The sequence below is a fragment of the Diadema setosum genome, chromosome 5 (genome assembly GCF_964275005.1).
Source record: "Diadema setosum chromosome 5, eeDiaSeto1, whole genome shotgun sequence".
Classification (NCBI taxonomy): Eukaryota; Metazoa; Echinodermata; class Echinoidea; order Diadematoida; family Diadematidae; genus Diadema; species Diadema setosum.
In genome coordinates, this window is record NC_092689.1 from 38,050,387 (window position 1) to 38,067,844 (window position 17,458).

At 39.0% G+C, this 17,458-nt stretch overlaps 1 protein-coding gene across 1 annotated transcript; it reads left to right on the forward strand.

Annotated features, from left to right (window-relative positions):
* Window positions 1–6,457: 6,457 nt before the first annotated feature.
* On the forward strand, window positions 6,458–7,657 carry LOC140228895 (histamine H3 receptor-like). Its single transcript, XM_072309165.1, has one exon. The coding sequence runs from the start codon at window positions 6,458–6,460 to the stop codon at window positions 7,655–7,657; it is 1,200 nt and encodes a 399-aa protein (XP_072165266.1).
* Window positions 7,658–17,458: the final 9,801 nt, after the last annotated feature.

Sequence of the window (17,458 nt, forward strand, 5' to 3'; positions counted from 1 at the left end):
GACGCTGAGCGTGACTGTATCGCAATTGTCATTGTGTTTCATGGAGTTGTGTGGTCTGAGAAGGGCAAGAGGGGCAGACAGAAATTTGAGACAGGGCGGGGAACACCGCGATGATTGAAATTTGACCAAAAGTATGAGTGGAAATATCCCATTACGGCCAAAAACGTTGTCTGGAGCAGACCCGTGTTCGGAGGTTCAAGTTTCCCTCAAGCCTGGTTCGAAACCTTCCTATAATACCTTATACACTTCTCACGTCCTTCACGTAAAGTTGAATGGGGACCAAGTTTATATCTAATGCTTCACATTACCTGCCTTGTTCCAATGTTTACGCTGTTAACCAAAAGATAGACGTGACAAAATAGTGTTCAACAAACATTCTTTTCCAAGGCATGCTGACAGAACCCTTGATATCGGCAAACTTTCTGCTGAGCTGTCTGTAACATAGACCATCTCACACTTTATTATAGCAGCGGTTACTTTTCTTGGTTGCTGATTTCAATTAGATTGACGTCATACCGAGTAGCCTACTTGCTAAAAGCTAAGGAGCGGCAATATAAGGAATAAGTTATTTACACACACATATGCGCTCGCGCCCATACACACACACACACACACACACACACATTTATCTGCTATAACATCAATGGCACTTGGTCCTTTAAACGAGGTTGCCCTGTATACCGGCAGGTACCTTCTATATCGTAAGAGCAGTGCCAACTCTGAGTGATTGTACCCTTATTAAACAAGTCCATAACTAATATCATTATCACCCTAACAACCATTATCTCTACGTTATGGTTATCATTACAACATCATCATCGTCACCATCGATCCTGTTCGTCTATAATCTTCCAGATGATAAGTGACTATTACTGTGGCTACGGTGGAAGATATCCCGTTCACTAAACTATAACTGGCCTATACTTCCCGTGAAACTTGCTTTCTGATAGATCCAATAAACACAAAGTACAGTTCTCGTCTATATACTAGTACCATGTAGGCCTAATGTCTGCATAGTTTAAGACTAAAATTATGCACCTGAGTGGAATCTAGTACGGCGCATTGTGGTAGTCCCGTCGAATAATTTTGAGGAAAACTTAATTTCCGAAGAGTTCTCATGACGTAAAAGGCTAGGTGAGAGAAAGTTTATTGACTCGAAGATGCTATACAATTATACAGACCATATAAAGCGACATCGTAAATTCCGTGTTCGCTGAATTCGACATTTGACTTCGTCTTAATCGACAATCAGTCCCTATATGCATGATGCGTGGTCCGACATGGATTTTTTTTTTTCCATTTTGTTGTTGTCGTTGTCAGTAATGGAAATTGGCGGTAATGAATGCATGGAGAAATTTACGTACATTCCTGTATAGGCGACCAACCACATGAATAGCGAGAGAAGCTCGCTATTCATGAGAGAATAATGAGTGTAAACAAATCGACGTAATCACATCTATTGTCCGAGATGACAATAATAGTCTTGCTACGCACGTTGTCATCTTCACGATGTTCACGGAATCATGGTGCAGAAGAGATGCATTTAGAGACTGTAGAAGGGAGAGAGAAAAAAAGATCACGTTTGTTGATATTCCATGAATTGTAGGTTGTATAAGTAAAGATGCCTTGTACGTGAAATGATACGGGAATGTGGTTTACAACAATAAAAAAAAAACTGGCCCCATTTTGAACATTACAATAATGCCTTTTAGCTTATGAGAAATTAAAAATTAAGGAAATCCTTTTGCGCTGAGGTAAAAGAATGAAATGTCGATGATACAATACATATCCCCGGCAACGTGTACAGTAAATTATTGCACTGTTTCCGCTTTGTAATAGGCAGATCTTTGGGATTATACGTGGATGCTCAAAATGGTCAAAATAATGAACATAATATATGACGAAAGGGAAATTGATATAAAATTTAGTCAGCGACCACTCTATTTGAACAAAATCGTGTGTGAAATCCATCACACTTTATGAGCCTGGCGAACTCTGTGTTCAAGAAAGAAATTCAATTCAAATTTTCGATTTGATAATCTATTTTCATTTCTCTTCTTCCACAGGACGTAACATAAAACGCGAGAAAATGATCTTGAGTGTACAAAAAGTTGACAATACTGAATCGACAACTATAGAATTAGTTGCAATTAAGGAATTGAAGGTATATCGTATGATACATACACCGTTTCACACCAAACTTGTTACAAAATGTACTGAGGAAAAAACAGGTGAGGGTCCACTAAAAAGCAGAGCTTGTATACGTGGACATCACATACGTACAATCGGCGCAAAAACTTGCAAAACAAAAATATAAAGTAATTGAAATTCAGGACGGAGATTGAAGAAAGACAGGACTAAAAAAGAAAATCAGCAACAAAAAATGTAGGAGCTACAGCCTTCTTTCTTTGTGTATAAACATTTGTCTTCATTCCAAAATGTTTCTTGCCACGTCGCGTTTTTCGCTTCTGTACATCTTGAAAAAAAAAAAAAACATATCGAAACATGCAAACAAAGAAATGAAAACAATCAATTTATTAAAACAGCGAGTTTCCCTGGAACGCCAATATGTGTGACGTCATTACTTCTAGGGTTGGTCCTCCGCGACGCCAGTATAAAGTTGGCTCTGCTGTCCGGTGATGGGAACACACATGGTTTGAGACATCTGGGATGGCGTCTATTCCCGCATCCTGGCTCCGCACGTTAGACATCATGTGCAGATGAACCTAGCTTGCATCAGTGTACATGGCGGTGAGTTCGGTGTCTAATATTCAAACACACATTTTTGCAGGTGTTGTGCAACGATTATTGTAATATCCATAATCCATTCTTGTATATAGCGCGTTGTTGTTATTGATTTGTTTGTTTGTCTTTCTCGTTAATAACTGTTCCTAACGGTGTTTATAAAGTATTCAAATACATTTTTTTTTTTGCTGTTGTGCAATAATTACTGTAAAATCCATTCTTATATAGCTCGCTGCTCTTACCAAATTGTTTGTTTGTTTGTTTGTTTGTTTGTTTGATTGCTTTTCTCATTCCAAACGGTTTTCTAAGTATAAACAACCGAAACAGACATTTTTTAAAAACGTACAATGTGTTTCTCATCAATCGTACTGTTCAGTTTCATTTGACTCGTAGAGATCATTTTAGATACAATAAATGCGAACTACGTCGTGTGTTGTGTGAAACATTAAATGTGTGGTTTGATAAACCCACAAATGTGAATAGAAATTTCCTGAATTCAAACATAATGTTTTAAGATTTCCCTCGTTTAAGTTTCAGTATATCATGATTCCTTGTGCATCAATAGCACTGTGCTCTTTACCATCTTATAAATTCTTGTTAGCAGTTGCAAACAAGGCATAGTTATCCTGTATGAATTCTACACGCAATATCATGGTTTTATCTATACTAATATTCTATAAAGGAAACATATTGCTGAAATGATTATTCCTAGATATCAATATCACTCTCATTTTTCTTTTTCCGAATCGTTGCTGTACGTCCTCCTTGGCAAGACTGCCTGACTATTGGCGAATTTATGACATTTTTGTGTGCCAAGTTCTTTCACGGAAGGTAACCCAGCAGCTTGCCTTGGGTTTGCCCAATATTGTGTGTTTAAATCGATTGGGTGCAGAGTACAAAACGTGATGTACCCACTTTTCCTCATGACAACCTATAGCCAACAGCTGTTTTCTGGTATATCTGCATGTATAGTTGAAGTTCTGTTATCTAAATGTGGTGACCGATGCACATTGCGTAAACCAGTTGTTGCTAAGTTGGGAAAGCCATGGGGTTGCCCTTGGGTAACCTGTAACCTTTGTTGCTGAAATATACATCAGATTTGAATGCATTAGTGAAGGGGACACTTATACGTAATGTGTATATTCTTGAGGAATTATAATTCCTACTCGAAGAACAGGTGCCCATAATGACATACAGTGAATGGGTCAATGCTCTAGATAATGAAGGGAGCTGTTCCCGTGACAACCAGATTTTACACGTAATGTGTATGATATTGTGCATTAAGTGCTTGCCTACGTGCGTTTGCCTTGGCCTCAATTTGCTCGCATCGCTGTACCATAATATATACGCATGCAGTTACACCTTAATGGGAAAAGCCCTTCATTCTCAAAACTGCATTTGCAGGTGATTTTTACACGTTTTTACCAAAGAATTAAGGTTGTAAAGAGTACACTGCGACAAAGTGGGGTTCATACTAATTTATGAGCAGATAATTCATTAACTTATACATCTCTGTCAATTTTTTGCTATTTTGACAGTTTGAATACTATAGTACATAAACAAGACATAAACAATGTTGTTTTCAATGAAAAGATATGAGGACCCATGTAAAGCAAAACTGTTGTGCCGTGACAACACTATAGCGTATTTTTCTTCTGAATTTCGCAAAGAAAGAGAATAATAAAGTACAATAAAGATATGAGCGTTGGTGCAAAGGGGTAAGGGAGCAGGATGAAGGAAGTATAGAAAAAGAAATAAAAAAGTGCATTTTTTATTATAATGGCCTGTGGCTATTAAAAAATCTATACAGTGCGACAAGTAACCTGGCCTGTCCATGTTAATGCGTTCACCACTAAGTCTACAAATGGTATAAAACACAGTGTTCAACAAAATTTTAGAGTTGTTATTTTCTTCTCTCATCAATATTAGGCCATTTATTTGAAAAAAAAAACGACAAAGTTTCAATGAGCATTAATAATTTGACCTTCATAATAATTATATGTGAGTACATCGATTTCTGTTCAGCGTTACGTTCACCCGAAATTTTTAATTTTTTGGCATAAGTTCTATAATAGTTGAAGCAATTTTGGGGCAAAGTTTTCTCTCATTAACGTGTTATAGAAGATCATATTGTATTGGGGTAATGCACACTGGAAACAGAAAGTAAAGCAACATCCCTGAAAGTACCCTTTTACTGTGGAAATGCCCAAATACATACATATAAAATCTAGTTACATAATTATGCATAAAATGACTCATTTTACCATTAACGGCCTATGAAACAGTCACAAAGCTGTTCTCTTATGAACGCAGACTGCAACGATCACGTTCCTGATAAAGACCACATCCGTCGTTAATAAGATATGAAGGGAAATATGGAATGCAAATTAGTTTGTTTACGGTATAAAGGAACTCATTCAGACGATAACTGGAAAACGGAACCCCCTCCCCCCACACACACACACATTTGATATGTCATATATTCATATAAAAAGTCACAAGGCTGTTCTCTTATGAACGCAGACTGTAACAATCATGTTCCTTGAAAACCTACATCCGTTATTAATGAAACATGATGGGAAATATGGAATACAAATTAATTTGTTTACGGTAGTAGCTCTTTCCGACGATGATTGGGAAACGGACCCAACTAAAACATATTAGAGTCGCTTGCTCGAGTTTTCATATTCCGTATAGCCGGGGGAAGTCCACTTAGGTATCGCGTTTCGAAAGCGTGTAATTACTTGCAAATTGGAATCATCGATGGTGTCTGTACTACGGTGTAATGAAGAGCGAAACATCTCGCGACCAAAGCTATTAATACTCTTGTCATTATCATTGTAATTATCATTACTTTAATTATCAACGAAATTGCCGTGGGACGAATCTGATGATTGTCGCTCTTCTCGGCTACGAATAGGCTGAGAGCATGAATGTAGCATCACGTTTAGTATATCTGACCGTTTAATTTTGATGTGATTTTTGAATTCTTTGTCTTGGATCAGATGTAGACATCTGTAATGTTTTTTTTTTATCAGACAAGATGCAATAAGTGAAAAAACAGTATCTATCTGTGTGTGTTTTCTGATTTCGAGGATGAACTTAGAATGAAAAGAATGTCATCAACGAAATTATGGATAATTGTGCAATTAAGAACGAAACTCCCAAGGAGCAACGCTAATAAAACATTTGATCTTTGGCATACCGTTCCATGACTGAATACAACAAACGAGGAAAGGAGACTTATAAATAAATCTAAATTACACCATCTGAACGTCTTCATCCCCATTACAGATTAATTAAGCCTTTACTGGCGCTATGATTCCTCACAATTACTCCCTACCCACCCCCACCCCCGCCCCCAAAAGGCAAAGCGGAAACATTCTACACAAAGCTGTCAAAAATATGGCCTGTTCGATTCAAGACGGAGTTGCTGATTACTGGCTAAAGGATAAGAAACCATTTCCAAAATAAACGTAAACTGCTAACTGTCTAAAAAAAAAAAAAATAGTAGCGCAGGATACACACATGTTTATTTAAAGAAGCGTAGCAGAAAATAACTCAACCTTGATCGTTGAACAGGCTCTGTCCTATACGATCTTTGCGGAAAAGCAAGAGTAAATTCAGGAAGTGAAATGACTTTTGTTTCCGTATAGTAATCAACCCATCATTACCTTTAAAAAATGTCCCTTTATCATTCAAACAGAATGTAATGGAAGGAAGTTCAGCGTTCTCCGACACGCTAGGGACGACGGTCAATACATCTACTGAAGATAGCAACCTGTCAAATACTGTCAGGCCTACAACCATTGGCTATGGTATCTTTATTGTAATCATCATCGCTGGAAATCTACTTGTTCTGTTGTCGTACTATCGCGACAAGGAACTCCAAAAGCGAGGCGCAAACGTCATCATTTTCAACCTTGCCATCGCGGACCTTCTGGTTGGGGTATTTTCCCTTACGATCAACCTGTCAAGGATCGTGAGTGGTCAATGGTTGTTTGGTGAGGTTGTCTGCAAACTTTTCTGCATGGGGGATTACGTCCTTGTCAATTTCTCCGGTGCCATGATCGTATTCATCAGCCTTGATCGATACTGGCTGGTCACAAAGCACATCAAGTATCGCGTCTTCATGTCAAGGAGGCGAGTGAGACTTGCGATAGGTCTCATCTGGACTGGGATTGCCTCATTTTGGTGCCTCGTCGTGTTTGGATGGCCCATATTTGGAGTTTCGGAAAGCGACGTAGACTATTCGCGGGACTGTTTTCTACCATATTTGGACGATCCCTCTGCAACAGTGTCTACCAGCGCTCTAATGTGTTTGATTCCGTACGCGGGCGTGGTTGTGCTAAACGTTCTCATCTTTGCCAATATTAGAAAGCAGATGGCGCTTTTTAACAGATACAAAATCACACACTCTTCTCAAAGTCGTCAAGCAAACCACGAACCTTCTTGTACAGTAGGCGCTGAGGGTCACAAAGAAGATTGCAATTCAAGGACTGTATGTGCTTCTACCAAAGGCGAAGCGACAAACGACCAGCAACCTAAGGTCTTCACAATCTCTCAGACTACGGTCTGCACTGGTCGTGACGACACTAACTTGGGAACAGCACAGTCCGGAGCCCGACTTCGATCCAGCATCAAGCTAGCCTCCAGGCTTGCCTTGTTGGTTGCAGTGTTTGGCGCCTGTCTTCTACCCTACGAGCTGCTCTCTATTGTAAATGCGTTCTGTAGCAACGGTTGTGTTGATCAACTGGCGTGGGACGTGGCGGAGAACATTTTATGGGCCAATTCTGCCATCAATCCCGTGCTATATGCCCTAACCGATCCACGGTTCCGACGGAACGTCAAAGAACTCCTGAAATGTCAACACAAGGGTCGGACGATCTCAAAAACTTTCTTGACGATGTAGTTGTAGGTATGGAATGTGGAAAAGAGACCTCCCTTAGAGTCCCTTTTGTTCATATACTCTATAGTTATATGATATCATTGGTTGGTTCTTGCCAAATGTGATTCCGGTGGATTTCATTTTATCGAACGTATAAGCTAAGCTGATGAAATGTACTACGCGTTACATAAACTTAGGTCCATTTCTATAAGTACCTGGAGACTGGCATATACGTCCGGCGCATGCAGCTCGTGCATAGATCATAGTGATGTAACTCGCAGAGTGCTACTAGTAAACAAAATCACAATGCACAAGTGGTGAGTGCGCTGGTACGGTGTGGCACACTCTAAGATGCCACAACGCACCGAGGCGACGACGAGTGCGCCGCATTGCCCCAACGTCACGAACATTACACTGTGCATTATTTGTTTTTATAAGAGTTTTTATTTGAGTGTAAAAACAATTTTCTCACCATGAAAATTTGTCTCAAAACAGCGTTTCAAAGGATAAATCTTGAAATCAATCATTTATGACAAATGAACTGGTCTGAAAGCCTAGTCACAAATCAATACTGAGCATTTGGCTGCCTCCAGACCCCAAGGACGAAAAATTTTCACCGCATTTACAACTATAGTTTATTGAATGAACTGCAAAAATCCACGAAACATCATTATCCACGAAACTGTCATCCCAATATTGAGCATCTATGGATGCATCCAAATTCAATATAATAGTACAAACACGGCCGGTAATCGCTGGGTGTTGTCTATTCACTATGTCGTGCGACATGCACCATTGTAAGTACCCTTAGAGTGCGCTGCATCTTCACCAGTGCCCTCGCACCTTTGCATCATTTGTATATTAACGTTCCACATGTCTGTGAGTCTGAATCTTTAGAGTAAGTGTACTATACATGTTTGCGGTCTGAATCGATAGTCTGCCGTACGCGTATATAGGCCTACACTGTGCTGAGCTTCACGAGCAAACGATCACATACGTCAACGATATTTTCTTCAGACATAAACCCTGCACTGACCTGGGCTAGATAGCTGTGGTTACCAAACGCCAGTGCTTGCTGCTTGAAATCCTTCCACTATCATGTGACTTTGATACGCACCTGCTATTGGCTACATTCTAGAACCGGTCTTAAGATAATTATGTTATATCATCACACTCTGTGTTGTATCAAGCGTCGCACGTCGCAGGAATGTTCGACTGCAGACTGTCCATGGATCTGCCAAAGTGCACTTGAGCCAAGCCCGCGACCCAGTGACTTTAACAAAATTTATTTCGTTGTTCTTTTGACATTATTAATTTATTGGTCATAGTCATTAGATTGCCGACGATATACATCATTGATACCTTTTAACACCAGCCAAGGAATGAAGTAAAAAGAAATAAACATCTTTCGATAACATCTCAATTTCTTTTTATAGCTTTGTTCTATTCCATGCTGTTGTATTTTGTCCCAATAGTGCTCATTGTGTAATCTTACTTCTGGACATCTCTAAAATAGAACACTTATGGTCAGGTCTTAATTTAAATCTGCTGATTAAATTCAGATTGAACGAGGAACATCTATTAATATTGGCAAGCATTGTCCAGGGAAAAAGTCACAACACACTATGATTGAATATCATTAGCATATTTTCTATGAATTGTTTCAAAGGGGTTTTTTCCTGTAGCAAATGATACATTGAGTGACAAACACACCTTGTTTAAAGAGACCTATCTGAAGTTGAATGGACAAATTATACTAAGTGGGATTGAGGGAGATTTTTTTTTTTTTTTTTTTGGTCGTGTCATCCTTTCGGATAAGCACCATCAGATATCAGAGATATCATCTATATCTGAGGCGTTGTGACAGCTGAAATATCCCTAAAAATAAAGATTAATGCCTCTCGTCCTATAGAGCCATGGACATAAACATCGAGTGCGGAGATGAAGAATCTACCTCTGGGGTCAAATATGATGTGGATTCATGGTAAATCATGGCCCTATCTGCATGAATTACCCAAAATAAAATACTTGATAATTTAAATGATATTGTGTAATCTGTAAGGATAACCAGTTCCCAGGTTCTTTTCGGCATTATCGCATTATTGTTATTATTATTTTTTCAAGACTAATAAGTAACAATCCATCCCGGATATCGCTGACACGTCAGCGGTTTTTATGGTTCACAATTAGCTTCACACTATAATTCCCGCTGTCTGTATAGCTCTGCACCCGTCTTAAACTTCGCGGCTTCTTTCAAGAACATGACTTGAGCCGCATTTCCTAGCTGGCTTCGTTAAGCTCGACGCTGCCAGCCCGTTTCGATTATCCTCTCGCCTTTGTGGGAAGTCATTTGACGGCGGGGCCCAAGATACCGAGATTTCCTCGGACTATAGGCTCTCCTAAGACCCACATGTGATTCAAACTTCCAACTCGGGACTGAGTCATCGAGCGGAGCGGACGTGCGTGGATCGCCCGCACCTGTCTCGTTGGTAATTGTCACCTGCCCGGTCAGAGGGGGTACGCGATGCAGCAGAGGCTGCTTGTTTTAAAGTCGGGTTTTGATGGATCTCGTGGTACCGCAAAAACGTTCTACCCCTTTCCATGTCGACATATAGGGAGGGGAATATAAAACTGAGATGACCCATCACGTTTTCGTCATGCAATGGGGCAACATAAAGGGGGTATTGCATTTCCGTACACACACCCACACACATAGGCCTAAATAATACAATGCACTATCATATATGGTTCTGGGCTTTGTCGTCTGTTGCAAGACCCTGGAAAAGTTTCGACGCATGCTAGAGAGTCATCAAAACCTGGATAAAACAAGTTTCCTGTATATCAGCAAAGATGAATTATGCTGAACTTGTCTTGAGCTATTCCCATGTTTACAAGCTTCTCAGCAAAACATCGACTTCCAATCTCTATGATAACGATCAACATATTTTCGAGCTACAAAAACAACAATAAAACATATTGTATATGGAGATGAACACTACGTGTCCGGACCACCATCACGATAACGCATCCCTTATGTACATACTTGTATACCGATAAGTTATAAAACCAAGGTGTGCTGGCAAGACTTCCAAAAATAATAGACATGTATTGTGACACAAGAGTACAACTGAGAAAACTTTCGACGAAATCTTACACTTATCCCAACTTCGTTTTTCACACACGCACACGCACACACACACACACACACACACTCCTACCCTATAGGTAGGGGACCATGATTATGTAGATAGATGTAACAATACGGTGTAAGGATAGACAGACACGCAAATTAATGATTAAGAAGGATGTTTTTCTTTTTTTTAAAGACGAGCAAGCAGAGACATGCTCTGAGCCAAAGAGTCAGAGTCAAACTTTGATGGCGCGAAATGGAAATGACCCACGCGGTCCATCCAATAAGTTGTTCGTCATCAAAATGCATTCACTTGTATCATGGAGCTATGTAGCTCCATGGTTGTATGTTTTTCCAGAGCATGATATCTTTCAGCTATTGCGGATATCACACTTATAACCGAGGTCGTATAATAACCTGCGACATGTTTATTTCTCGTCGAATTCTTCGAAGTGGTGAATCAATTTTAAGCAGAGGGTACTCGGGCGCGTGAGAATCTATTTTGCCTGCGGGAGACACTTGCATGATATTGCGTTCACCTTCAAGATCCCTTAATCTGTAGATGCCTACATCTCCTTCTCTCCTCCCCCTCTCCTTCTTTCTTTTTCTTTCTTTCATTTTCAACAGTAAAGTTAGCAGTGGACGGACTATGTATATTCGAACGGCAAAAGACAAAACAAAGGAACTATACAAACAAATCAGATGAAAAAAAAAAACACTCTATACAAGTAATAAGACGGAAATGACGGAAACGTTTCTCATTGTTTTTTTTTAAGTAAATTACACACACATGCTTAATAATGGGCTTGATTATCCATATAACAGGAGTAGTAATGGTTGTCTGTGCAAGAATCCAACCCATGAAATTGTATTTGTTTTATGATCCATTATATTAAATGCTTAGAATATATCTTATTTTCGACATACATTTACATCAGTCAGGAATTCATCGTAAAAAGTGTTGATTAAAGTCACTGTAGCTTTAATCACACAAACGAGGCATGCGTTTATGTAGCTGTAGCAAAGTTTTTCGCCGCCACAGCAACGATCAGTTTGTTGAGCTCTGAAAGGCAAATGTTCACTTTAAGTACTTGCTCTGCCAGTTAATTCGTTTTTTTATGGCGGAGAAATCGCTTAATGGGGTTTACGTAAATCTTTATATTTGTGTGTCTTCTTTTCTTTAGGCATGAATATGAGTTTGCGCCACTTAAAGGGTATCTCAAACTAAACAGAAGTAAAACCAAATGGCGAATGTGAGGATCACCCATGTGTACGTATTTTTATTCAGTGACAGCACTCACACATACACACAATGTAACTATCTAGCGACCTACATCATTTCGTCGGTCATTTACAACTTTTAACCATATCAATAACTATAATGCTTACAGCCGATTAGACGATACCTTGCTGTTGCCATGGTAACTATTGCAATAACCAGCGATTGTAAGTATTGTGTAGTGGAGCTTCGTGAAGAGAATCTCTGTATAAATTGTCCTCCTAGTGCTTGTAGAAAAAGGGTGAGAGATAAGCACACACGACAGATTTAAAATGCTTAAATTCGTATTCATACGATATCTTCCGACTGAATGATTGTATTCATCAATATCTTACCTTAAAAGCCCAGTCGATTGTGAATATACAAGCTAGGTTTATAGGCATTTTTTTTTTTTTTTTGGAGGGGGGGGGGGGTTGTCTTTCCAAAACAACTGTTATTGTTCTCCCATTTCATGCAAATGAAAGATTACATCTATGCATTCATTCATTCGTAATGCCTTTCAAAACCAACCAAAGTTGAGAATAATAACGTAACACTGGGACATGATTACATCATGTCTGAAATCGAAAATATTTCACCCTCACAACGTATCGACCAACTTCTTACTCTTAAGTGATGAGTATGACCGGCGTAATTTTACGCTGGAAACTGGCCAAACAATAAAGTGCATAGTAATTCGGTTCATACATTTTGCGTCAAGTCTATGAATAGATCTAGTCCTCAGGGGTTCGTCTGTGTGTGTGTGTATGTGTGTGTGTGTGTGTCTCCCTTTCCACCCCCTAATTTTGGCCACCAGCGCTGTTGGCAATCGTGTCAAACGATGGGGCCCTCTCTCTTGGTCAGTCCCTGGTCAGTGTCCAGACCGCCAGTTATACCGGTCGTTTGGGAGTGAGAGGTGCGCCAATGAGTTAGTAAGATATCTTCGGGCCAAACAGCTGCTGTACACCATACGTCGACGCCTCGCTACGCGTTGCTAAAATTAAATCACACAATCAGAGCGAATTCCCCATCGCTTGTAGCAAAATGAAAACCTCTGATATACAATAAGCCAACAGAATATATATATATATATATATGTACACATATAAATTGTGTGTGTGTAGATATATAATTATGTTTATTTATTTACACACACACACACACACACATATATATATGTATATATATATATATATATATATATATATATATATATATATATATATATACATATATTTATATATATATATATATATATATATTTATTTAATTATTTATTCATATGTGTGTGTGTAGGGGGTGTGCAAATGTATAATAGATTTTTATGGTTTCCCATTGTCCCATTATAACTGATATACATGTAGGCAGTCTATACATTATGGTTATGGTTAGGGTTACTGATAAGTGTAGAACATAATGTTTTATACGGGCTGTATTAACCTAATCCGATCATCATTTATGGCAGCTCTTTCCATGCAGGAGCTTAATTTGAGGATACGAAAAAAGAAGAAGAAAAGAAAAGATGATATGGCAAGAGTGGAAGAGGACGAGAAATATGAGCCATGAAGGGCGGGACACATTAATATAAAATGACTCCTGAACGCAACAAACTGTCAAGACTGGCAAACTTCAACCCTCCTCATCAGCCATGTCGAAACCAGGTAAATTTTGTACATAGCTTTATAATGTCACTGCCCCTTGCTTCAACTCTCGTCTCGTCTGGTAAGGCCTATATACAGTCCCTTGGCCTTTTTGTCAAGCCTCTTACTCGGTCATGGTTACGTCATTATTCATCTAATAACTGTGGTTGCATAATGAGTTATTTTCATGCATTGCTCACAATCTTTGTCCCTTGTTTGGTCTCGAACCCCCTCCCCCCCCCCCGCCAATTTCTTGCGCCGAACACTTTTCTCACTCGTTCTGACTCAGCTTGTCCGCCTGTTTCTCGTTTAACAGCCCATGTTTCTCAATAACACGAGATGTGCCATTATAACTGGGAGGAGAAATTAAAGAAAGGAAAGGGGGAGGCAGTTACGGTGCGGTGACTTTCATATTATGTGAGTCATGTGCGACAGGGCACCTTTTCAAGTCCCAACGAGTGTAACTTAGTGTTAATACAACTACCGCGGTGACGGCTTAAAGTGCTTGTAGCTTATTGGCTGTTGCTATGGTAGTTTTAATTACCCGAAGTTGGAATTACAATGTGTTATGTCTTCTACGAGGTGGGCTCGCAGTATATACAGATGGTCCAAAGGGAATATGAATAGCCGAGGGTCCTCCTTGCAGAGAGATAATAATGTAAGTAACTCAAAACAATAGAGGTTTCCATGGCAGCAAGCTAAAATCTGAAAAGCTGATTGGTTGTTTGCGTAGCAGTTACTTCAAGAGTTACCCTGGCAAGATTTTGGCAAGACTTCGTTTTCACCCTCATAATGTATTACAAAATGGGAAATAACGCCGGAAAAACGCATAAGACATAATTGACTGATTTGAAGCGAGATCTTTAACTTATGTTTCCCTTTTGTCTGTTGTTACGTTGAATTCCTCAGTGAACTAAGACCGGATTAAACTCAGACTTGTTTCCACGGTAATCACGAGTGTTTAGAAGATCATCTTTGGACTCTGACGTGCAGAGTTTGATATGACTTTGATATGACTGATATTCAGAATGTCACTTTATACCGACATTTACACTTGAAAATGAAATGGAACGGTCACGTTGATAATGACGTCACGCAAACTTGATATGTCTTGGGATGAGTCAATTTATTATACAAGAAATATATTTAGATCATTTACATTGCTTTGTATGTACAACATACCATCAAGATTCATGATAAACAAATATATGGCAGGGAACTGGAAGAAAACGTATCTACACTTTTATACACATACAAAATTGTTATATCTCAAAATGATATACATGCTATATAATTCAAAATAATTACATAACGTCCTATATACATACAATATTATATCTTTATGTATAATGCTAGTTCAGTTTCTATTTTAAGAATACATACTTTGAAAACTACCTGGATGCAGTAGTATATAATATTATCTGAGACACAAAGCATATTGTTTTCATTTGTCTGCATAGAATGTTTATTTTTCATGGAATTAGTTATAAATGCCCCAATATGTTTGATCTCAATATACAGCTCTATTACGTAATATCATGTGAGTACATACGCTATCTCCAGTAGATGAGTATTGTCAATAGTTTCTTTGCACAGAGTCACTGGATGCCGTTTTAAATGTTCTGACCTACTTCGATCCGATTAAACAGTACAGGTTGCTGTGTTTTCGATGTGTTATCAATGCTCTCTCGAGATGGTATCTTCTGCACAATAATGTAAATCTTTTTCACAGTCAGTCCCATTGGTTCTTCAATCAATGACATAAAATAGACTATACAAAAAGAATTATTAGCTCGTAGAAACTTTAGCACCATTTAGACCATCAAACCGTTATGTCAATATTGCCACAAACTCGAAGGGAATACGGATGTAAGATGTCTGACATTGACAAAACTCTTTTCCTGTGAGGTGTGTAAGATTGTTTCACACTCTGATGACATCAACTCACTGCAAATCATCGCTTGGTGGATCAATGCAAACCTATATTATAATCACTAAAAAATCGTATTCATTTAGCCTTGAGTTTATTTATTCATACAGTTAAAAGTGATGACAGAACGAAGTTGAGGGATGTCCTCTTAAAAAGGGTGGATAAAAATCTGCATAGGCCTATGTAAATTGGTGAGATTGAGCAGTCCCCACGTGCTTCGGTTTGCCCCATCATGTTCCTTTAATAGGTCAGCTTTATCGACCAGCGATACACCTCTGTTCTGACGAACTAAAGGTCTCCAAATGTTACCCATTATCGGCTTGTAAACGCGTCCTTCTCATTTTATGTCACTGTCAAAAGTTCCCCCGGTGTGTTACCAGAGGATATGAGTAAAACGCACACTGCCGTGAAGCGTCGACAGTTTCTCTTGGTTGTCGGTAGCCACACAACAGGAGATGATAAATAACAAACAAACAAACATATTAACACAAAGACAAACACTACAGATCGCGTTCATGTCTGCAATTACGATCGATATTCCCCGTGTGGTTGTCGATTAAAGATCACCTGGATCAGCTGGCTTAGTATAAAAGGAAGTAGCAGGATTTAATATTCATCAGTCCGGAAGGTGAGAATTTTTATTGCTTAAGACATGATTCACCAGGCTAGAATACAAACAAAGAAACATTATTGATAAAATACATTATATAATACATTTCTTTCTCCGTTGCTTGCTATGCAAGTTAATGTAATAGCCAGCGACTCTGAAACATAATCGATTTAGCAAATGTACATTCGTACGTGATGAAACCTTCAATATCTTGAATAAATGAATTTACAAAAAAAAACAAAACATAAACACGGCAACGAATCTTGACTTCCTGAGCTGCCTTTTCTATTTTTAAAGGATTAAACATCCTGACATGTTGATCTTATTAAAACGAAACAACAACAAACCAGACTAAACAAATGTGAGAAAGCGTGATTTTTAGTTGGTCCATAGAGCAGACTCGATTAAAACGAGGATTTAGCAGCTGCAACAAATCCCTTTCCTAGTGGTTTCATCCCGAAATAGATGATAAGACAGCTAACACACGACTGCAAGAAGATGAAAAAAAAAAATGTCTTATTCTTAAGAATTATTTGGCATAAAAGTCCACCCTGGCTCAGCTAGGGGCTTCGCGGAAGACACATGCAAGTCTGCGTGAAATGATTCATCCTACGCGGTACACGGAACGTCGAAGTCTGAGCTTGCCTCCCCACACGATCTTACCAGCAAGGCATGTTTTCTGAAATCTTGGAAACCTTGGACTCTGGATTAAAGGCAGAGTTTACGCGTGAAATGCAATACGACATACATTTTTTGAATACATTATTACGAGATACTTATGGTTACAAAAATATACTTTATTTGATTCGATTGGTGTTGGGGCAAATTTAACAGCAACATTTGGAATTACATGAAGATACAGTTTGATCTTTTAATGAAGTGTTGTTGAGCAACATCGTCTGAGTCATACAGAACCGTTTCCCTTCATTTATCTTTCTTTTAATCGCTGGCAACACTTTAGGTCTGGTACAGGAATGTCAACGCCGACTACCTTTTAAGGGATTCACACGCGTGATTTCTACAACAGAACAAGCAAACAAACCTCTTGTGTTCACACTCACTACCCTCCCCATCACCCTCACCACCCCTCATCTTCTATCCATTTAACCCTTCTCTGTCTGCAACACCTCGTAAATCCTCCCCGACGCGCGTGGTTTCTCGGCTAATTTCCCTATTTTCGTATCTTAATTCGCAGGATCTGATCGTATCTTGACAGAGAGACATTTGAGAGAAGTGACAGATGTCTTGTTAAGATTT

Bases quoted from the DNA above. Each gene is read 5' to 3' on its own strand.
- LOC140228895 (XM_072309165.1), top strand. From the start codon at position 6,458: ATGGAAGGAAGTTCAGCGTTCTCCGACACGCTAGGGACGACGGTCAAT.